Raw genomic sequence first — 24,572 nt, forward strand, 5'->3', positions numbered from 1 at the left:
ACTAGCAGAAACGCAACTGGAAATTGTTTTATGGTAGTAACCCCCAGAAATGTGCTTTAGTAAAATGTGAGGGGTTAATAGTGTATCTCGGCCTTTACGGTGTTGTTTATTCAGTTGCTACACGCGCGCAGCTTTGTTTATGTGTATTAAGCGTGCCCCCTCGTTTTTTAATTGTGCTTTAAAAATGAGTAAAATACTTAAAAGGTGTGATAAGGAAGTGTCTTGGCGAAGACACTGCAGATTCAGAGAGAAAAAAAAAAAGCAATATTGATAAACAGAGGTGGACTGGGTCAAAAATTCTTACCCGGGAAAATTTATAGTGGCCTCATACTACGGTTTATGGCCAAAATCACACCGGCCACCGGGATTTCCCGGATAAGGCTTATGGCCAGTCCGCCTCTGTCGATAGAGAAAAAATATGAAATTGTGAAACGCTTTGAGCGAAATGAAAGAACATGTGATATTGCACGTGCTACAGACCTAAATGAGGCAACGCTGAGAATTACAAAGAATGCAGAGAAAATAAAAACAACTTTCATAGAGGGAACAACTCAGAGTGTAATTAAAATCCATTAGATTAAGACACAAAGAACTGGAAGAGATGGAACGGCTGTCTTTTCTATCTGTTTTTAGATTTTCTATCTGTTTCGATAGAAAATCAAACAAAAAACAAGTTTGCTTACAATAGAAGCAAAAACATTAGCAATATTTTATTACGTAACAGTCGTAATAAAATACTTACGTATTTTATTACGACTGTTATAAATTTATTATATTTATTATATTAAATAAAATAGTCGTAATAAAATACTTACGTATTTTATTACGACTATTTTATTTAATATAATAAATTTTTTACGAATAAAATACGTATTTTATTCGTAAAACATACTTTTTTAGTATTAAAAAATACTAAAAATACTTTTTATTATAATATAATAAATAAATTTTTTATTATTTATTATATTATAATAAAAAAATATATACTATTATTTTTTATTACGTATTTTAATCGTTATAAAATACGTAAGTATTTTATAACGATTAAAATATGTAATAAAAATACGTAAGTATTTTATAACACGTTCATTCACACGTGAGGAATTATTACAATTTGAAAATGGAAGAAGGTTATCAAATTGTAGCAGTGTGCTTAATGATTTTGTAATAACTGAGAGCAAAGTGGAGGAGAAATTGTTGAAGTTAAACATAAGAAAGGCACCTGGGGTGGATGGGATCTATCCAGTTATTTTAAAGGAGGCGGCAAAGCAACTAAGCAAACCCTTAGCCATAATTATGAGAGCATCCTTGGACTCAGGGGAGGTTCCCACGGACTGGAGATGTGCAAATGTGTCCCCAATTCACAAAGGTGGATCGAAGGGTGACACGAGTAATTACAGACCAGTTAGTTTAACTTCTGTTCCGGGTAAAATAATGGAGTCACTGGTTAAAGATGCATTGCAGGATCATCTAGACAAGACTGCAGCAATAATTCAAACACAGCATGGGTTTGTTAAGGGAAAGTCTTGTCTGACAAATTTGATTGGTTATTATGATGTGGTCACAAAGCAACTGGATGCAAAAAATAATTTTGATATCATATACTTGGATTTCAGGAAAGCTTTTGACACTGTTGCGCATGGAAGACTACTGTACAAATTGGAGCAGAATGGTATTAAGGGTAAGTTGCTACAATGGATAAAAGGATGGTTAAGTGGGAGAAGACAGAGGATGGTAATCAATGGGTGCTGCTCTTCGTGGACTAATGTTATTAGTGGAGTCCCACAGGGTTCGGTGTTGGGTCCTCTGTTGTTTTGTGAATTTATCAATGATATTGATGAAGGTATATCAGGCTTAATGTCGAAGTTTGCAGATGACACAAAGGTTGGCAGGGTTGTTAATGACAACAGGATCTAGATAATTTGGGCAGATGGACTAAGAAGTGGCAACTGAAGTTCAACCTTGACAAATGCAAAGTACTGCATATGGGTAGAAGTAACCCCAGAGAAACGTACCAACTGTGTGGTACTACACTTAAGGTGGTAGAAAATGAAAAAGACCTGGGAGTAATTGTGCAGTCAGATATGAAGTTTTCTGAGCAGTGCAGACAGGCTGCTAGGGCGGGTCATGGGGTTTTGTCAATGATATATAGGAATTTTGCTAGCAGGGAAAAGGAGGTGATTGTCCCTCTGTATAAGGCAATGGTCAGGCCACGCCTTGAGTACTGCGTACAGGTCTGGAGGCCTCATTTTAGGAAGGATGTAGAGTTGCTTGAGCGTGTACAGAGAAGAGCAACACGATTGGTGAGGGGAATGAAGGGATTCTCTTACCAAGAGAGGCTTAAGTTCTGCAAATTGCAGTGGCTGGAGACTAGGCACCTGCGCGGTGATCTGATTGAGGTCTATAAGGCCTTGAATGGGTTGAGCACGCTGAATTCTGATGGGATCCTTCCACTTGTTCAGATTACCAACCTACGGGGACATAAGTTCAAATTAAGAAAGGACAGATGTAGAATAGATGTGCGGAAATTTGCCTTTAGCCAGCGGGTGGTTAATTGCTGGAACAAACTTCCATCTGTCGTTGTAGAAGTTGATAGGTTAAATAAATTTAAGGAGGAACTGGACAGGCATTTGGAGGGAATGGTGTGATTTTTTTTTTTTTGGCTGATGCTGCATAAGCTCCTACACTTTCTTTCTTGCATCATGTGCCACTACTACTACTACTATAATGATTAAAATTACCCGATTATTTATTGTGTTTGGTTCCAAATGTGTGTTCAATCTTGGGTGGTCGGCACCTAACCCCACTTTTCCCATAGGGCCTGTTGTTTATATTGCACGATTTTGCATTGCACGAGGGTTTCTAGGAACACAACTATGGTGCTATACGAGGACAGACTGTATTTAATGACAGTAATTGGGGTATGGTATTTTAAGAGAATCTGGATAAACTCAACAGATGGTTGGAAAATGGCAAATGAGGTATAATTGATAAATGCAAGGTAATGCAAAGGGATAGCAATGATCCCATATGCGGTACCAATTTGGTGGTACCTCACTGGGTGGTGGAGAATGAAGGGTTGTTGTACACTTCCATCCAATGTTGTAGAGTGAGTAAGCTTGAATAAATTCAAGGAAGGTTTGGACAAATTATTAGAAGGAATGGGATTGATTTTTTTTTTGTCTGATGCTGTATCATGTTGCATCATGTTTCCAATACTTGTTGCTAAAATTAATTCAAAAAATACTTGCCTTACAAAACTTTATTTTAAAACAAAATAAAAATAAATAAAACTTGCAGCATTTTCAAGTTTGCTTTTTGGTTAAAGTTACACATCCACATGTGGGTGTGTTACACAGTAACACATCCACATGTGTCTTAGAGGGAAAAGGTATTCTGTGTGTTATCAGACACTCAGTCTAAAACACTGATGGATCCAATATCTTTCTATTACAGAAGATTTAGAAGAAGTCCGGTGAGCCTGCCTCCCTAATATCCACTCATGCACACCTTCTCGATGGTAAGCCCTGTTACGTCACTTAGGTAGCAACGAAGGTGTACAGTGGTTCTCTTCAAGATGCCTGGTCAGCGTGAAGAGGAAAAGACCAAACCTTCCAGCACATGACAGCACGACGAAAAAAATGGCCCTCAGTCCCCAGCAGCTTTCACTCCCCCTTTTATGGCAGTGAGAGGATCAGAGTGGAAGCAGAGGGTACTAAGAATCTCTGGGTACAACCAGGCTGCCATGCACAGAAACTGAACTTGGCCTGTTATAACGTGAGATCGCTCATTGGTGAAGACAGGATATTAGAGCTGGAAAAGGAATTAGAAAATGTGAATTGGAATATAATCGGTTTGGCTGAAACAAGAAGAAGAAATGAATCACTTATAAGTTTATCAAGTGGAAATCTGCTGTACACCAATGGAAACAGTGAAAGGAGCAAAGGTGGAGTTGGCTTTTGTGGTCCATAAAGATATAAAAATCAACATCAAGGGTGTCAAAGACTACTACAAGGTACAAACTAAAGATTATAATGATTTATGCACCAACATCGAGCCTTGATGATGAAGAGGTTGAAGAAGTGTACACCGAAACTGAGTCTTCTAGATGAGCAGAAAACCCACTACACTATCATTATGGGGGACTTCAATGCTAAGGTTGGAAAAAGACAAAACAGCGCAGAAAGGGGAACTGTAGGAAATTTTGGAACTGGTGAAAGAAATGAAAGAGGTGAAAGACTTGTGGAATTTGCAGAATCTCAAGGATTGTCAGTAATGAACACTTTTTTTCAAGTAAAGGGTGAACAGAAAGTGGACATGGAAGAGTCCAAATGGATTAACAACTAATGAAATTGTGAATGACGTTACTGTCCTGAATAAGGTAAATGTTGGAAGTGATCACAGAATGGTAAGATGCACACTTGATATAGATGTAAGAAAAGAAAGGAAAAAACTGACTCGAGTAAATAATATGAAGGTCTTTGAGATAACAGAAGAGGAGAAAATGAAGTGTGTACTGGAACTTAAGAACAAGTTTGAGCTTTTGCAGACTGCTCAAGACCAAGATATCAATGAGGAATATTTCAACTTTCTGAAAGTGATAAAGCCTAAGAAACCTATACGTAAAAAAGAAATCCAAAGAAGAAAAAATTAGTCGAGAAACACTTGTCATGATGAACAGAAGGCAACAAATGAAGAGCAAGATAAACACTGACAAAGAAAAAATTGAGTATACTGAGTTATGCAAAGCCATTAGAAAGAGACTCAGATAGGACATAAGAAGATTTAACACAAGAAAAGTAGAACAAGTAATATAAAAAAAAAATTTTAAATTCAATTCCTACTTAGGTCAACAAAGAAAATTTTTATTTTAGTTACTTTTTATTAAATAATTACAATTAATATAAATATGTATATACATATGACAGAATCACAATATTAAGTGGCAAAATAGAAAACGAATTTCCTTATTTTCCATTTTCCTTTCTATATATGGTGTTGGACTATTATTTTTATTCACATGTTTCATTTTCCATTTTGTTCCCTCCTTGACTCAGACTAGCACCCAGAATGAAAAAAGAATCTGAAAAAGAAATTTTTTTCCAGCGATCTACACGCTTCGCCACTGACGGTATTTATTCCTAAATTTATATCCTGCTAAATATCTTATATAAGAGAAATTTTTTTCTCCCATATAAAGCTAAAATTAATTAATTAAATTTAATTAATGAATTAATATTTGAAAAAACTGTATTAACATCAAGTGTCATCCACTACAAGTTTAAAAAAATGTATTTGAACTTGAGTGGATGAATAAAAAGTATTTTATTAACGACTGAAAATTCGAACAAGATATATAAATATATATAGGGAGAGTGTGAACTAATAGTAGGAATTGAACAAGCATTAAGGGAAAACAGAGGACTTAAATCAGCAGCCATGAGCAGTAATACAGAAAGACAAATGATACTGAAACTGAAGAATAGCAATGGTGTACTTAGAAATAGCAGAAAAAGCATAATTCAAATAGCAGAAGACTACTAAAGAATTATACAAGGAGCGAGGGAATGATGCCAGAAGTGGGGAAGATGGATCGCAAATTAGTAACACATACAACATACCAGATATTCTTCCTGATGAGGTAGAACATGCATTGAAGAAAATGAAGAATCAGAAAGCCCCGGGGGAAGATGAAGTTACTGTAGAGTTGTTAAAATTGGGAGGAAGAGACATGACACAAAAATTGGCAAGACTTCACAAAATGCATTATAAAAGGTGTGACGCCTAAGGAGTGGAGCAATGCAATCATAGTTTTGCTGCATAAGAAAGGAAATAAATCAGAAATTGGAAATTATAGACCAATTAGCTTGTTATACCACATCTACAAGTTGTTCACAAGGGTCATTACTAACAGATTAGAAAGAATACTTTATGAAAATCAACCAAAAGAGCAAGCTGGCTTAAGGACAGGATTCTGAACTGTGGATCACCTTCACATAATATCACAACTATTGGAGAAAGCAAATGAATATAAAACAGCATTATGCCTGGAATTTGTGGATTATGAAAAGGCATTTGATTCCATACAGCTTAAGGCAATGTTTCGGGCACTGGAAAGACAAGGCATAGATACCCCATATATTACGATTTTGAAGAAAATATATGAGAACGCTACCTCCTTTATTAGACTAGACAAAGACAGTAGCAAATTTAAAATTGAGAAAGGAGTTCGACAAGGAGACACAATATCTCCGAAGTTGTTTACTGCTGCCCTTGAAGAAGCTTTCTGAAAATAAGACTGGTTGCAGAAAGGAGTCAAACGTGAATGGAGAGTACCTAAACCATTTACGATTTGCAGATGACACTGTGGCCATAAGCCACAATCCCAAAGAATTACAGGAAAATCTTAATCAGTTATGCACAGTTAGTAAGGATTTTGGACTAAAGATGAACATGGCTAAAACAAAAGTAATGATGAACAAGTATGCCATAGAAAGGGATATGATGATTGAAGGAACTATGGTCACATACTGAGGAGTAATACCCCAATTTGTCCGAAATGTAAAATAATGAACCAATGTATACTCCCCACCATGACTTATGGAAGTGAAACTTGGGCACTCACAAGAATGGAAGAGAAGGTGAGAACTACACAGTGAAGAATGGAACAAATTATATTGGGAATCAGACTGTTAGATAAGAAGAGAAACAAGTGGATTAGGCAGAAAACTCAAGTAAAGGACATTCTTATCAAAACTAAAGAACTAAAATGGTCTTGGGCAGGACACATAGCTCAAAGACATGATGACAGATGGACTAAGAAAATAACAGAATGGTACCCAAGAGGAACTAGAAGAAAACCTGGAAGACAACGGCAGAGATGGATAGATGAAATTCACGAGTTTGTGGGTAGTAAATGGATGGCCATTGCACAAAACAGAAGGAACTGGAAAGTTGCTGGAGAGGCCTTTCCTGCAGTGGATTGAAAATGGCTGATGATGACACATCCACAATTTGGCTTCAGAATGCTCATTAAAACTACAGTAATACTCAGAAACAAATTTCATCTAAAATTATAAATAATTTCCACTCAAAACTTTATAAGCAATAAAATCTTTATTCTTTTAGACAGTAGTTTCAAAAGCATTAATAAATTAATCACTTCTTTAGATATGACTTTACTTTGTTCATTTGTTAGTTTTATATTTTGCACTCAGCCAAAGAATAATCAAATTTTACAATTTCCCTTACTCTTGGATGTGAAAGTTACACAAAGTGCCAGTAACAAGAAGGATGAGGATAGTTAAAAAAGAAGTGTAGTAGATATGTGAAAGGTGAAAGAATGTTAATATCCTAAAAGTTATGATGAATTAAGAAATTTATGGGCTAAATTACTAAGCCAATAGAAGATTGGGGAACTGTACAGAAAAATTAGTATGGCAAAATACCAATAAAACAAAAATAAAGATAAAAAATAAAAATGGTACAGCTGTCATCAGATATGGGGGGACATATTTAGGCAATGGTCGAATATAGGTATGGCAAAAGTGCCTGATCTGATGTCAGCTACAACAAATATTTATACATGATCAGGTATTATATCAGGGGACTACACCTGACCATGTATCAGGAAATGCATTTCTATAAACGCAGTGTAATTTATTAAAGTAAAAATAAGGATCAAGTTAGAATAAATATGGTATATATAAGAACTAAGTTTTTTTTATTTTTAACAATATAGCCTAGGTGTGTGTGTGTGTGTGTGTGTGTGTGTGTGTGTGTGTGTGTAACCATAACCTACCAGGCCCCTAATAGTCACTATAATTAGCAAAGTCATACTAAATCAAATATTAACAAAATAACAAATCAAAAGTATCATAATGTAATTATTGCATAATTTTCGGTCATTTATATCATTTAGAAATTAGAGATTTTATTTCTTTTGTATACATATATATATTATTCTTTTGTATTATCATTCTATTGTGGTTTAATCCATCTTATATAGTTATAAAACAGTATTGATAATTGCCTATTGCTACAGATATATAAAAAAAAAAATTTTTCATCAATAATTATCATAAAAATTTCTTTAGCAATACGCAATAAGCTTCTAAATCCTAAATGTATAGGCCATGGGAAATTAAGATAACCGAGATAAGGCTATCTTAAAGACCAGTATTGTATTAACAATAATACCTATATGTAAAAAATACCAGTATTTAAGAAAATCGAACTACTGGAACGTGTATATATACATTCTTCTTCCTACTAGAAGAAATTCACAAACCTACATCCACACATACAGCACTAGTAACAGCAAAACAGCCACAGGGTAAACATTCTAAATCAATAGTGAGAGTTACTCGTGAAAAGAAATGGAAGAAAATACAAGACTAACTAGTATTTGTTAATAAACATTTGTTTATTAACAAATACTATTAACAAATAATATTTATTAACAAATAATATTTGTTAATAAATATCGACAAGAAATTAAGAAAAACAGTAAATTTAAATATAATGCATAAATGGAGAAAAAAAGTAATTTAATTTAATAATGCAATTTTTACTAAGCTGGTCAATACATAATCACTTATATTTCAGCTTCCAGAATTTACAGAGGAAATAACTTACCTCTCGGAATTATTATGATGCTATGAACAGAGGGTTTACCTTCTTGCATACTACAGATTGCATGTCACAGCTCTAAAGCTTTATAAACAGTTCTTATGTAGATCAAACAAGAACAGAATAGCATTAAGGACAAAGTGCAAGGAAGCAAACTTTTTCTGGTCAGTCAAAAATAAATATATCAATAAAATAAAAATATACATTCAAATAAAAGAGAATACCCACAACATTCCTACGGGGTAATTCAGTTCTGCTATAAACTCAACTCAGACAAAACCATTGCTTCCACCTTGTGAGCTACTTATTCCACTGTTTGACAATAGGTGAACTTCGTGATATCAAATCTTCTGTTATTCTCTTAGATTTTATATTTGTGCTCCCCGCTTTGTATTTTACCCACAAGGGAGAAGAGAACTTCCTCATTCATTTTATTCAATTCTTTCAGAGCTTTACGTGACTCATTTAAATTTCTTTTCATTGCCATCTTCATACGTGCACCGCTTCACACTCATCACCAATCTAGCTGCTTTTCTCTGAACCCTGTCCAGAAGCTAAGACTTTTTTTTTTTTTTGGAATATTGTATTCAAGTTTGCAAACCTGAATACAATATTTAAAACTAGTAAATACCTTATTATAGCGGTAGTTGTAGTAGTGGCAAACAATGCCAGAAAGCAAGCTTATATAGCAACAGACAAAAAAACAAACCTGCACACTTCACCCATCTAGACTATCCAAGAATTTATCTAGTTCTTCCTTGAATTCAATCAAACCAACCACCTCCACAACAACAGATGGAAGCCTGTTCCAACAATCAACCACCTGCTGGCTTCAGGCCAACTGTGCACATCTATCCTGCATCCATCCTTTCTCAGCTTGAATTTATGACCCCTCAGCAAGAGAAAGAATACCAGTTTACTCAATCTATTCATGGCCTTAAACACTTCAATCAGATCACCCCGCAGGTGTCTAGTCTCCATATGCTGCAATTTGCAGAACTGAAGCCTTTCTTGGTAAGAGCACCCTTTTGTTCCCACACCAATCTGAATGCTTCCTCTGTTCCAGCAGTATTGCATCCTTCCTAAAATTAGGCCTCCAGACCAGTAGTACATGGTACTCAAGATGCAGACTAACCATGGCCTTGTACAAAGTGATAATCACCTTCTTATCCCTGCTACCCAAGTTTTTGTATATCATTCACAAAACACCATGATCTGTCTTGGCAGCCTGTGTGAACTGCTCAAAGAATTTCATATCTGACTGCACAATTAACCCCCAAGTCTTTTTCATTTTCCACTAACTTGAGTGTAAGAGGAACAGTACGGGAATAGTAACTCCTGTTTTTTTTCTCAGAAAATTTAATTCCTACAACTATGCCTTTTACATCAATTAATCCTCAATCATTAATAAACAGTTATTTTTCCACACAGTCGCCATAATTTTTTATGCACTTCTGCCATCTCCATGTCAGATGCTGTATTCCAATCCTGTAAAAGTACTTACTCTTGCTCCGGAAGGCTCCACAAACACTGTGTTTCAGTTAATCTTCATCTGCAAAATGGGTTCCATGGAATGAATCCTTCAGCAGTCCGAAGAGGTGATAGTCGGAAGGTGCAAATCCGGGCTATGAGAGGGGTGAGGAAGAATGTGCATCCAAGTTTTGCAATGGCCTGCACCATGAACAAACTGGTGTGGGGTCATGCAATGTCATGAAGAAGAACCTCGTTAATGTTTTTGTCTAGTTGAACTCTACTGATGTCTGCTTTCAACTTTTTCTTTTCCACATATCGATCTAAGTTGATTGTGGTGCCACTCTTCAAGAAGTCCACAAGCAAGGCCCCATCACGTCCCAAAACACTGTTGCCATTACTTTACAGACAGAAGGCTGTCTTTTGAACTTCTTGCGAGGTGAATTTTGATGGTACCAGTCCATCGACAGTCGCTTCATTTCAGGGCCTTATTCACATCTTTTCCGGGGGAAATAATGGAGTCACTTGTTAAAGAAGCATTTCAGGATCATATAGACAAGATTGCAGTAATAGTTCAGACATAGAATGGGTTTGTTAAGGGGAATTCTATTCTTGCCTGACCAATCTGATTCGATACTTAATGTGAACACAAAGGAACTAGATGCAAAAATTAATTTTGATATCATACATTTGGATTTCGGGAAAGCTTCTGATACTTTGCACATGGAAGACTGCTGTACAAATTGGAACAGTATGGCATTAAGGACAAGTTGCTACAATGGATAAAGGGATGGTTGAGTGGGAGATGACAGAGAGTGTTAATCAATGAACACTGCTCTTTGTGGTCTAATGTTATTAGTGCAGTCACAAAGGGTTCAGTGCTGGGCCTATTGTTGTTTTGTGTATTTATCAATGATATTGATGAAGGTATATCAGGCATAATGGCATAATGTCTAAGTTTGTAGATGATACAAAGATTGGCAGGGTTGTTAATGACGGTAAAGACAGTGTGCTACTGCAACAAGATCTAGAAAAGGTAGGCAGATTGGCTGAGAAGTGGAAACTGAAGTTTAATATTGACAAATGCAAAGTGCTGCATATTGGTAGCAGTAACCCAAGAGAACTTTACCAACTGTGTGGTACTACACTCAAGGAAGTGGAAATGAAAAAGACTTGGTGGTAATTGTGCAGTCAGATATAAAGTTTTCTGAGCAGTGTAGATGGGCTGCTACAGCAGGTCATGGAGTCTTGTCAATGATATACAGGGTGTTTCAAAAGTTATAATCAATAATTTAAAGGTGAACTGTAGACTACAATATGCAAAAAAAAAGCCTAGTAAACATGGGTCCTTAAGTGAATCGTACTTGTCAAAGAATAGTCTGCATGGAAAGAGGTTACAACAACGAAGAGTATGCGGACATGCACTTCCTGTATGGTAAAGCCAAATGCAGTGCACTCGAGGCTGTACGTTTGTACCAAGAAGCATTTCCCCACCGAAGGCAGCCCAACAGCGGCATATTCATCAGGGTATATCAATGCCTTAGAGAAAATGGGTGCTTCACACATGGAGTAAAAGCAGGTAGGCCCAGAAGCATAACACCTGATGTTGAGGAAAGGGTGCTAGAAAGAATAGAACAAAATCCAGGAATTTCGACAAGGAGGGTTGCTCTGCAAGGGTGTGTACTGAGTAATAACAGTGTGTGGAAAATTTTACATCGCCAATTACTGTACCCCTACCATATCCAGCATGTACAAGGTCTCAGCAATACAGACTACCCTCCCAGAGCAAACTGCTGCCAATGGATGCAACAACTGTGTGTCCTGAAACTCCAATTTTTAAACAACTTTTTGTTCCCTGACGAAGCTGGGTTTATTCGTAATGGTATTTTTAGTTTGCATAACTGTGTCGTCTGGTCCGACGAAAATCCTAATGCAATTCACGAGTCACAACATCAGCAACGTTTCTCGTTGAATGTCTGTGCAGGACTACTAGAAGACCGCCTAATTGGACAACACTTTCTGCCAAACAGGCTAACAGGAGAGTTGTACCTTCAGTTTCTGCAGAATGTTCTTCCAGACCTCCTTGATGATGATAATGTTCCACTTCAGCAACGCCAGAATGGCTTATGCATGATGGTGCACTGGCATATTTGCTCAAGTTGTGACGCGGCATCTAACTAGAAGGTATGGTGAATGGTGGATAGGTAGAGGTGGGCCTGTAATGTGGCCTCTCAGATCACTAGACTTAAATTCTATGAATTTTTGTATCTGTGGTCATGTAAAAAGCTTGGTGTACACTTCTGACATTAACATAGGAATTGTAGTGTCGAGTTGAAGGAGCCTTTCAGCAAATCAGAAACCTGGTAATGCCTGAGAGGATTTTGAACATCTTTTGTAACATGTAACATCTATAAAGTCCTATGGTGTTGAAACCAAAAATAAAAAAATGTATTATCTTATGTTTAATAAAACCACCCTTAGCAAAGGATTCACAGCTTTTTGCTAAACTAGTGCTCCCATAGTCAGTGGCAGATTTTAACAGAAAATGTGCATTGTCTCGAAAACGGTTCATTTGCGGCCCGATGTTCACTGAGAATTTTTTGCTTATTTTAGTTTGTACTTTTCACCTTTAAATTATTGACCATCATTTTTGAAACATCCTGTATAGGAATTTTGCTAGCAGAGACAAGGAGGTGATTATCCCTTTGTATAAGGCAATGGTCAGGTCACAACTTGAGTAATGCGTACAGGTCTGGAGGCCTCATTTTAGGAAGGATGTAGAGTTGCTAGAATGAGTACAAATTAGGGTAACAAGATTGGCAAGAGGAACAAAGGGGTGATCTTACCATTTTTTTTACCAAGAAAGGCTTAAGTTCTGCAAGTTGCAGTGTCTGGAGACTAGGCACCAGCAAGGTGATCTGATTGAGGTGTATAAAGCCTTGAATGGTTTGAGCAGGCCCAATGCTGATGGGATTCTTCCACTTGCTCAGATTACAAACCTGAGGGGGCACAGATTCAAATTGAGTAAAGACAGTTGTACAATAGATATGCGGAAGTTTGCCTTCAGCTAGCAGGTAATTGATTTCAGGAACAGACTTCGATTTGTTGTTGTGGAAGTTGATAGCTTAAATAAGTTTAAGGCTGAAATAGACAAACATTTGAAGTGACTGGATGGGTGAAATAGGAAGGTTGATGCTGTATAAGCTTGCTTTCTTGCATCATATGCCTCAACTAATGCTAATAATAGTGAACCAGGTTTCATCACCTGTGACTATGTGTGAAAGAAAAACCTCTCCTTTACTTTTGTAGTGCCGAAGAAGTTCAGTACAGGCGACTTTCCGGGCTCCATTGTGCTCATGTGTCAGCATTTTTGGGATCCACCAGGTGGAAAGCTTGTTGTGGCCTAGTTCCTTTATGATCGTTATCACAGTTACCTACTGTCGCACAATTTGTGTTGTGATACTTTTTGGTCAATGTGTTGACCTGGCTCTTGTTGTCAGTTGTCACTGACAGCCGCTTCGGGGCTTGTCAACAATGTCACTTTCCCCACTTTTAAAGTGCCTTACCCAATGTCTAATTGTACTCACATCTACAGTATTTTCACTATAAACATTTTTGACACGTATGGATTTCTATAGGTGCCACTTCTTCCTTGGTAAAAAATTCAATCACCACCCTTTGCTTGATACGCATATCTGTAACATCCGCGATTCTGAACTATCCATTTGCTGCACTCACGAAAACAATCATAGTGCCACTGAGTAAGATGAAACTAGAGACCTGTAGTAACCACTTAGTGACACACGAAATTATCTTCGGCATCACATTTGAAAGCAAAAAATTAGGAGGAATTGCTTTTGTATCGGCCCTCGTAGCACCACACAGTTGACAAGTTATTCTGTATTACTGCTACCCACATGCAGTACCTTGCATTTGTCAATGTTAAACTTCAACTGCCGATTCTCAGCCCAGTGACCTCATTTCCTTAGACTGAATTGCAGTAGCCAACCCTGATTACTGTCAATAAGTACCCGGCCAACTTTATATCATCTACAAACTAGACATTAAGCGTAATATAACTTCAAAATCATTAATAAACACACAAAACAACAATAGGCCCAAAAAAGCAATAATCACCTTCTTATCCTTGCTACCCAAGTTTCTGTATATCATTCACAAAACACTATGATCTGTCTTGGCAGCCTGTGTGAACTGTTCAAAGAATTTCATATCTGACTGCAAATTAACCCCAAGTATATTTTATTTTCCACTAACTTGAGTGTAAGAGGAGTGGTACAAGAGTAGTAACTCCTGTTTTTTTCTCAGGAAGTTTAATTACTACAACTATGCCTTTTACATCAAATAATCCTCAATCATTAATAAACACACTTATTTTTCCACACAGTCACCATAATTTTTTATGCACTTCTGCCATCTCCATGTCAGATGCTGTATTCCAATCCTGTAAAAGTACTTACTCTTGCTCCAGTGGTATGAAGGCTTCACAAACACTGAACCCTGTGCGACTCCAATAATAACACTGGTCCACGGAAGAGCAGTGCCCACAGATTCTCTGCCTTCATCCACTAAACCATCCATTTATCCATAACAGTAACTTTCCCTTTAAATGCCACATTGCTCCAGTTTGTACAGCTGACTTTTATTTGCAACAGTATCAAAAGCCTTCCTGAAATCCAAGTATGATATCAAGATTATTATTTGCATCCAGTTCATGGGTCACTATCTCATAATATTCAATCAGACTGGTTAGACAAGACCATGCCTTAACAAACCCTGCTGTGACTGCAGTATAACTGCATTCCTGTCTAAATGATCCTGCATTAATTCTTTAACCAGTGACTCCATTATGATCCCTGGAACAGAAGTCAAGCTAACAGGTCTGTAATTACGAGTCACCCTTTGATCCCCCCCCTTTGTGAATTGGGGATACATTCCCACATCTCCAGTCCACAGGCACCTCCTTGAATCCAATAGCTGCTCTCATAATTATGGCTAAGAGTTTGCTTAGCTCTTTCGCTGCCTCCCTTAATATAACTGGATAGATTCAATCCACCCCAGGCACCTTTTTTATGGTTAGCTTTCACTTTCCTTTCACTTATCACAAGATCATTTAGCTGCCTGTTAGAGTTTGATAAACTTCTGGCATCCCCTTCCCTAAAGAATTCCTCATGTGTGAATGTATAGGCAAAATACCTATTCAATTTTTCAGCAACTAACAGTTAAACCATCAACATCAAGTGGACCAACATGATTCAGCTTCTTCCTTCTACTGCTAATATTGGCATAAAGTTTTTCCAGCTGTTCTTTGCCATACTTCTCATAATCTGCCTAAACTTCCTATGTAAATTGATTACAGACTAACTGTTCTCTTTCTTGGTGATTCCCTTCTACTTTTGACTCTCTCTCTCTCTCAGGATAACTTTGGGGAATTTTTTTTTTTTTTTGGCTGGTGCAGCATATGCCTCAGGCTTCCTTGCACCATGTAGCTAATAATAATAATTTATATATACTTAGGCTTCTGTATCACTTAACTTTTATGCATCCCATGCATTTTTTTTTCTTCTTCTCTGCCATCCATTTAGGTCTAAATCTTGAACAGTATTTCTTTGTGGTATGAAAAGCCTAGTAACTTCTATGATTACTTCCCTGAATGCTTCCCATTTAGGATTTGCTGTTGGTAACATCATCAGATGGTCCCACTGCACAGAATTTAAAAACTGTTCGAGACCAGTGTAGTCAATCATATGAAAGCCAAAGCTTTCATATTTCCCTTTGATGGTAGTATGTCTTTAATTAAATTCCACATTAGTAAGTATACAGTGATCACTGCCACGTAGTGTGTCCTTTACCTGCAGATTCTTAACATCATCAGATGGTCCCACTGCACAGAATTTAAAAACTGTTTGAGAACACTGTAGTCAATCATATGAAAGCCAAAGCCTTTCCCTTTACCCGTGATGGTAGCATGTCTTTAATTAAATTCCACATTAGTAGTATACTGTGATCACTGCCACCTAGTGTGTCCTTTACCTGCAGATTCTTAATGCATAAAGAATCACTGCTGATAACCAGATCAAGAATATTACTTCTTCTTTCTGCCTCTCTAACATGCTTCTGTAGAAAACAGTCATTCAATAAATCGACAAGTCTTTCTAGTGTACGAGTGATCAACCCACAAATTACAATCAATATTTTGAAAGTAAAATCCCTCATTATAAGACATTCTGATTTACTGGCCCACTCTATTTTTCTGTATAAATGTTTGATATACTCATCATAGTAATCAGGCCTATAACAACACAGTCCCACTCTCAATTTTGTTTTTCCAGTAATTATGTCACACAAAACTGACTCAACATAGCACTGGTCATCCATGTTGACTGGATACAATGCCTTAGATTTAATTAGATTGCATGTAACCACTCTAAAGATTTATAAACATTTCTTATATAGATCAAAATCACTATCAGTAAGGCTAAATAGTGCAAAGAAGCAAACTTTTTCTGGTCAGTCAAAAATAAATAAATACAATAATAATAAACATTCAAATAAAACAGAATATTCATACCATTCCTACAAGGTCATTCAGTTCTGTTGTAAACTTATAAATCATAGGACACCATGTGCCTTTCTAGCTACCTGTTTAAAAATTTTCCATGTTATCATTACACCTATGTTTTTTTTTTTTTTTTTTTTGTCTTGAACCACTTTTAGCTGATCTCCCTAGCTTATAATTGACTCGAGGATTTCTGTTCCCCAATTATAACCAGATATTTAGAAGAATTAAACTTTAGTTACCATTTTTCAGACCATATATACAACCAATCCAAGTCCTTTAGAAGGAATGTGGCTTAGCTCAGGTTGTTAAAACTCCTTCACACCTTCAAATCATCAGCAAACATTTAGGGCTTACCTCAGATACTCTCGTCAATTTCATTTATGAAAATTATGAATAGGAGGAAATTCAAAACCAATTCCTGAGCATCCCACTTGTTATGCTGGTCCACCCCGAACTGACCATTTATGACAACCCTCTGTCTCCTATCTTTTAGCCAGTCTGCCATCCTACATAAGATCTGACCAGTAGCTCCAATTCCTTCCAGTTTATATAGCAGTCTTCCACGAAAAACATTATCAAAAGCTTAATAACTACACCATTAAGCAGGTGGATGTAAGTAACAATAGGAATCTACTAGATTGTTCAGGCGTGACCTCCCTTAATGAACTGATGCTGGAACTATTCAAGAAAGTATTCTTGTTGAGATGGTCCTGAATCACATCACATCCTTAACTAGTCCTCATGATCTTCCCTACCACAGAAGTCAAACTTTACTCGCCTATAATTACCTACTTCCTCTTTAGCAAAACCTTTATTGATTGGCACTTTATAGATTGACATTAGCACTTCTCCAGTTCAAGAGAATCTTCCTGGAGCCCAATGCCATTTTCAATAACATTTCCAATGGTTTGATACACCCACACACAGTTTTTTTTTTTAATTTTCAACTGAATATATACCATCTTTCCTCCAGGGCATTCCTCTAATCTTGGTATCTTTCTAACTAATGCTTCTCTAAGATTTTTATATCACTTATTTCATAGCAGCCTAATATATTTCTGCTGGGATTTCTACAGACCTTCCAATGCAACCAATTAAGGGTCTGACTGAATTTACTCTCTTCTTTCTTGTATTCACATATGAGAACTGTTCTTAGCTCTCTTTGTTAGTGCCTCTGCATGATCAGTTTTTACCTATCTTATCCCATCAGTGGCTTTGTTAAATATTCTCTAAATGCTTATACAAACTAGAGAAACATAACTGTCTATAACTGCCCAATGCTTGTATCTTTTGCTCAATCCAACTCTTAACAACCTGTCATCCATTTCTGAATCTCACATTTATGGAATTTGATTACTGGTATGAATACATTCATGGCTTTGACAATGAATCCCTTGGATGCTGCCCATAGCATATTTGTATCTGACTCCATATGGTAGTCACTCCAATTAACTGAGCTCAAGAAATATCTTATTCGATTATAGTCCCATCTCTTGAAATTGAATCTCTCACCTTCACCTCAGGCTATGTAGGCTTCTTTAGGTACAATCCATTTTATGATATTTGGGTCACTGTCTGCTCTGGTTCCCCATTCTAAAATTTTTGATAGTTAAACTTCTTAGTGAGAGCTAGATCCAGGCTATTAGATTCCCCTGTACTCCCTTGAATATACTGGTCCACATATTCCACTCTATAAGAGGTAGAGGTAATAGTCCAAAATGAGACAGTACTTGCTAGCCCATTCAAACTGCCCTAAAGATATTTTTGTTATACTCTCAGTCATTTGTCCGATAAAATACCCCTACTCACATCTTTCCTTTACTGCAAGTCACTTGATACCACACTGACAATGTCTCCATTACAGTGATCTAACTCAGGGAAGATTCTTGTAGCCTTCAGGCAGTTTTGATCAAAAACATCAGACACCCACCCCTCTGCCTTACTCTATCTTTTCTGAACACATGGTATTCACCAAAATGAAATTCATCTTGTATCTCTGAGTGGTACCAGGTCTCAATAAGCCCAGCAACATCAGCATTAGTTGATCTGATCAAAATCTCAAATTCATTTATTTTGTTTACAATACTCTTAGGATTTCTGTATAGACATATTAAGTTTTACTTTTTTGCTTTTGACAACCCTAAGGTACCCTTTATAGTTACTTAGGTGTTTTTCTTTATGGTCTTTGAATGCTGACAAATTTTGCTTCTATTACACCACCCCTTTAAATATTTAAGGTTATTTTTGGTATGACCCTAGTGTCCTCAGAGAGAATGCAAATGTAATTTTGTCCCTCACCACTAATCTCAGTCAATCTCATGCCAACTTAGAAGTTTTTTTTTTTTGGCTGATGCTGTATAAGCTTGCTTTCTTGATCATATGCCCTCTACTAATGACCCCCGCTCCCAAACTAGCAGTTTCTGCCAACCAATGTTAATGCATCCTCGATGGCATTAGCAAAAACTCTCGCACCACTGCTGTTTAAGTGAATACAACCTTTACAAAGTAAATCATATCTACCAACTAAAGCTGGCAATGTATGAATTATTTTGTAATTACAGCATGTAACTTTTTATAATTAAGTCTACTTACAGTATGTACCTTTTTAAATTTATTCTACTTACATTCTATGTAACTTCTTAAAAATAATTCAATTTTTTTTTTACTTTATATCCTTGAAGAACTTAGCCATGGATTGAAAACGGAATTCAATAAGAAATTCATAAACATTAATGCTGGTCCACAGGCAGTAAAATTTATATGCTGGGACAGACTGTGTCAAAAATTTGTTAAAATTTTTATCCTGACTTATCAATAAATCTAATTTCAAACTTATCACTTGGAAAAGTGTAATTTCTTTAAAACTGTCCTGCTTTAATTCTTCCTACCACTTTCTATCACAAGTAGTGAGGGGCATAATCCAGTGATTTCCATAATTGAATAATTCCTTTATAATATCAATAATCAAAATAATCAAATGAATTGTAGTTATTAACTAGTAATCATTTGAATGGTATAATTGAATGAGATGACTGACTGAAATAATCAAATAATTAATTTAATATCATTCAAATTATATAACTGAATGATTTTCAATAATCGAATTGATCATTTGAATGATATGAGTATAAATTAAATAACTGAATGATTTGCTATAATCAAAATAATCACTTATGACCTCTTAATTATGCCCATCACTAATCGTAAGTTAAGTAATCTTCTAGGCTAGTGATATTCAGTCATTTTCATTTACACATCCCTTTACAATTCAACCTTTTGTTCAGTGAACTCCTTACAATTCTAACTTTTCTTGCTGAAATAACCCTGACAATTTTCTCAATGAATAGTGTAGTCAGTCCATTATATTTTTTTCCCCCTGCAAAGATTATCTTCTAAATACATTTTTGAAATAACCGTTTATAACACTGACTGATAAATTAATCCAAACATATTAATGCATTTATTAATACAGTAGACCTCCAGAATAACAGTACCTTTGGGGATTCGCAATGCTGTTATTTTGATTTTTCCGTTATCTAGATAGCTTTATTTTTAATATATTTAATGAAGAAATATATGAGGCTAAATAAGAAATAGAGAGATAAAGAATCAATTTTAATAACTGCACATAAAAAAAACAAACATGTTGATGATCCAGTGTTATATTCTACCATTAATACACTCCTGTTTATGCCCCATTCTATTTCCTTTATTATTTCAAGTTTAGTCTACGCATATAGCCCAGAACGGCCTCCGTAGCCGAGTGGGCAGGAGCGGGAGTGCAGTAGCACACGCTCTTTGGGTAGACCGGGGTTCAAGGCCCTGACTGCTGAATACAGTCGATCTGCCAACCCGCACTGGACCAGCGTGGCAGATTATGGTCCATTTCCCTCAACATGAATTGTTGAGGACGCTTCCATCCTGCAGTGGGTTGATAATGGCTACACTTTACTTTTTTATAGCCCAGTGGTATTGTCACGGTCTGCCCCAAACCAGGTGGAAAAGGCCTGGGTTCAAATCTCGTCAATCACATGAGGAATTTTTGTGGGCTTTTATCACTCCGTGGCTGAGTTAATCGATCTCGGACGTAGATAGCAAGGTTCCCCCCACCACAGAAACTGGGGTTTTTCATCCAGTAAAACAGGCAAACCGACCAGAGAACATACGCAATTTACAGACACAATGCACATGGTTATATGAATTAACTTTCCCAGTGACCCTAATGCAATAGTTTGGGTTATATCAAGTTTGTCACTAAGCTTTAATGTTATTCTTCTTTTCTTCTCTGCATGAGGTTTTAACTTTAGGAGCCATAGTTAGATGTTTTTAATTTAAAATAAATGTAAAACCGCGGCATAATCTGTGATATCAATACAGAATTCACTTTCAAAATGGCAAAAGTAAATAAATATAATAATCACATGACTTTCCGTTTTATTTTTTCGGAACTGCAAGTATCTGCGCTGTTTGTAAACATCCGATCTCAATGTGCCATTAGCTCAAATGTTCCATCATTTGGGGTGTGATTATTTCAACAGTCTACTGTACAAATAAATTTACCAAATACAATATATATATATATGGCCAAACTTTCCAGCATTTATGGGGATCTGGGTTAACTATGGTGATGGATGATACCAAGAAAGATGATACCCAAATTGCACGAGCTCTGGCATCTTACAATTACTCTTAGAGCCCACACAAAACAATGAAATTCCATAATGTGAAGTTAAACTTCTTAGTCATGCTAATATATACGCTATACTTTATTACCTTTGGTTTAATTTTAAAATGGCACTTCTTACCACTGAAAACTTACCCATTCTTATCGTGCTTTTATATCAAACTCTTAAAGAGCAAGATCTTTGCTTATTTCTGTTTTAAGATTAACACAATACATTTATGTTTTCATCAACTTTCTGATCTTTTGAAGACTATAATAAATGGATAGGTTACAGATATGAAAATGTAAATACACTTGCTTAAGTAATTTTAACAATGGCAAAAAGGCAAAGGAGAGACTTCATTGTCTTTGTGGGTTAATTTTGATTTGACATAAACAATATATCTGGTACTTTCCAACTTTCTGAATTTTTTTTCCCCAGGTCCTCTTTAATATGAATTCCTTTTTTTTTTTTTTTTTTTTTTTTTTTAAACACTATTAAATTTATTTAACACACTTTTGTAATGTTTAATTATTTAATTCTTTGTTGCCGGGTGGTTAGTTGGTGTAACATTTTTTTTTTTTTTTTTTTTTTGTAATATATTATTTTTAAAATGTGTTGATTGCAAGAACTTTCTGGATGAATATGCCAGGGAGCCGGCTTTTACTATAAAAAATTTGTAGTGTTTTTCAGCAATGCTGATTTTCTTCTCATGAAAGGACCTTGCTTAACCCCAGGGAAATTCATATCAACAGTTGAATACCACTGTTCTAAGCAAGTGGCCTGCATTAAGAAACAGTGGGATTAGCATACTTACAAGGGTAGCAGTCTTGAAATAAAACAGGGATGCAGCAACTGCCTTTTAAAGAACTTCAGTAATTTATATACAGCAATGCATGTAGAACAAGTCTGACACTTGGAAAAAATTTGCAAAATTTAAATGGGCTTACTTTCACCTTTTCATTTACCATTATATTAAAATATTGATTAAGAACTGTTACCTCAATTTTGTCTATCACTGTAGTCACATATACAATGCAGATTAAAACTGACTACAGCAAATGACTTTAAAGAGAGACTGATTTTGAGAATGTTAAATTATGCAGTTTTTAAATTATCAGTTTAACAAAAATAAGATAGTTATAAATTGAAAGTCATTAATCTTAAATTTATATAAATTTGAGTAGTTTAAACTTATACTAACATATGCTGTGCAACTTGACTTCACAATATGTAAACTGTGTAATACAGTACCAATACTGATATACAAACACCATACAAAAAATTAGTCACCTGTGTAATTTTTCAATTAATAACTTCTTTTTAGCATGAATCACTTAATGAATTTACACTAGTAGGGGTTCAATCAGATCTCTTAAATAGTTTACATCAGTATTAGTTTATATCAGTATTATGAAAACAACTGAACCCATAATTCATTTGTTGTGAATGCCGCTGTGTTTTCACTTTCAGCTCAAGGAGGTCCCATACCTTCTCTATAGGATTTAAATCTGGTAACTTGGCTGGCCAATTTATATGCCCTACTATTTTCTTGTGTTCCTTATGTAAGTGCAAAAAGGGAGAGGCCGTGTGTACTGGAGTTGTCATCCTGCAATACAGGAGTATCAAAATCATGTCTCTCAAATTTAAAGAAAAAGGTACAACCTGATCATCTAGAATATTTGTACAGCCAGCCTGAGTCATCCTGGGTGGTATTATCAGATATTTTAAGTAGAGGACCCACCACCTTGTATAATACTCTGCACACAGTCTAGATGAAATACCTCACTGCTTTTCTTGTGAACTCAGTGCTGAGAATTAAGAGAATAGGCAAAATCTGGATTTGTCAGATGGCATCACTGCTTTCCAATCATCAGTCCAGTTTTTATACCTTTCAACTCATATTAGCCAGGCTTTTTAAGCTATTCAATGGCTTTTTAATGCACAATGGCCTTTTTCAAGAGACTACTCCAGATATCCATTTTGTACAATTCCTTTTGCAGTAATCTCTCAAAAATTGGTTGTGAGGTCTGTGATTGACTGTTTGCAGCAGCTCTTGTCTTGTTTGAAATTGTGTTTTTTTTTTTTTTTTTTTTTTGTTTACTAGACACTATATCTGTTGCCAGTCAAAATCACTTGACACAAACTTTCAAACACAAATATGACATAATTCATCTCCATGATCTACTGATTTTTAGTTGATTTAAACTTAATCCCTTAAAAACTCTTATTACTGTTCTTTGAGACACCAGAAAATTCAGATATTCCTTCAACAAGATGCCCTTTAGATCTGCCAAATGCTACCACTCCTTTTTACCACTCACTAACATCTTTCCTGCAACCCATCTTTCATGATGGGAACTCTTGCTTCTTCAATCACAGCTGGTATACCTGTAAATAGAAAACAGGTGTTATACTCTAATTTTAGTGCTGTAAGCAAACAAGTGTAGAAAAAACATGTTCAATCTGTTATATGCCCTAAATATCACAAGTGACTAACTGTTTGTGTAGCATCTGAATGTTGTAATTACACTCAAGCTAAGATCAATAGATGTTCTCTAATGACTTATTATATCCCATGATTAATATTTACCTTTGATTAGAAATCTAGCAAATGACTACAATTCTTTCATCTTTATTTATAGCATAATTAACCTATAGCTAAAAGAACAGATGCCACTAATCTGGCATATTACTTTTAGCAAAACGGATAAATCACAGAAAGCATATAAAACTGACCTAGTTTTCTGATAAATCAAGACTGGCCTAATTTTCTGATAATACTGTTTGTTTATAAGCTTCAAAAATATTTTTTTCCCCCACATGGCATTAACCATACAATTGTGTAATGCAGATGCAGCAAGATTTCTGACAGAAAAACTGACAAAAATCTCAGCTGCATTTCACATAAATTAACTAATAATCATACATGATTTTAAAAACATGTATTAAGAATACAATATTCACTTTAAAAACAGAAATAAAAATGAAGATTCATACCTGTGTGCTTTTTGTGCTATAACTTTTTCTATTAGAGTATCCATACATTTAGGATAAGCTGGGCAATGTTCTCGAATAGGTCCATGAACAAAACCTAAGTGCCGAAGAAGCATAAGCATTCTTTCTTGGTCTAACCGATCCAGTGTTTTATACCTTTAAAAAAAATTAAAAATATAAATTACACATAGAGAGGCGAAGGATACCAAGAACAGAATATATTATTATTA

General features: G+C 35.8%; 1 protein-coding gene across 17 annotated transcripts in view; it reads right to left on the bottom strand.

The window, feature by feature from the left end:
• The window catches only part of RhoGAPp190 (Rho GTPase-activating protein 190), a 744,591-nt gene that overhangs the window by 470,370 nt on the left and 249,649 nt on the right, over window positions 1-24,572 (bottom strand). For all 17 annotated transcript variants that reach the window (XM_090374412.1, XM_090374407.1, XM_090374402.1 and 14 more), the window contains exon 6: window positions 24,346-24,498. In XM_090374412.1, the coding sequence (XP_090230538.1) occupies window positions 24,346-24,498 (153 nt within the window). The remainder of the gene's footprint in view (window positions 1-24,345; window positions 24,499-24,572) is intronic.

The sequence above is a fragment of the Mastigoproctus giganteus genome, chromosome 5 (genome assembly GCF_048544385.1).
Source record: "Mastigoproctus giganteus isolate SK-2022 chromosome 5, ASM4854438v1, whole genome shotgun sequence".
Taxonomy (NCBI): Eukaryota; Metazoa; Arthropoda; class Arachnida; order Uropygi; family Thelyphonidae; genus Mastigoproctus; species Mastigoproctus giganteus.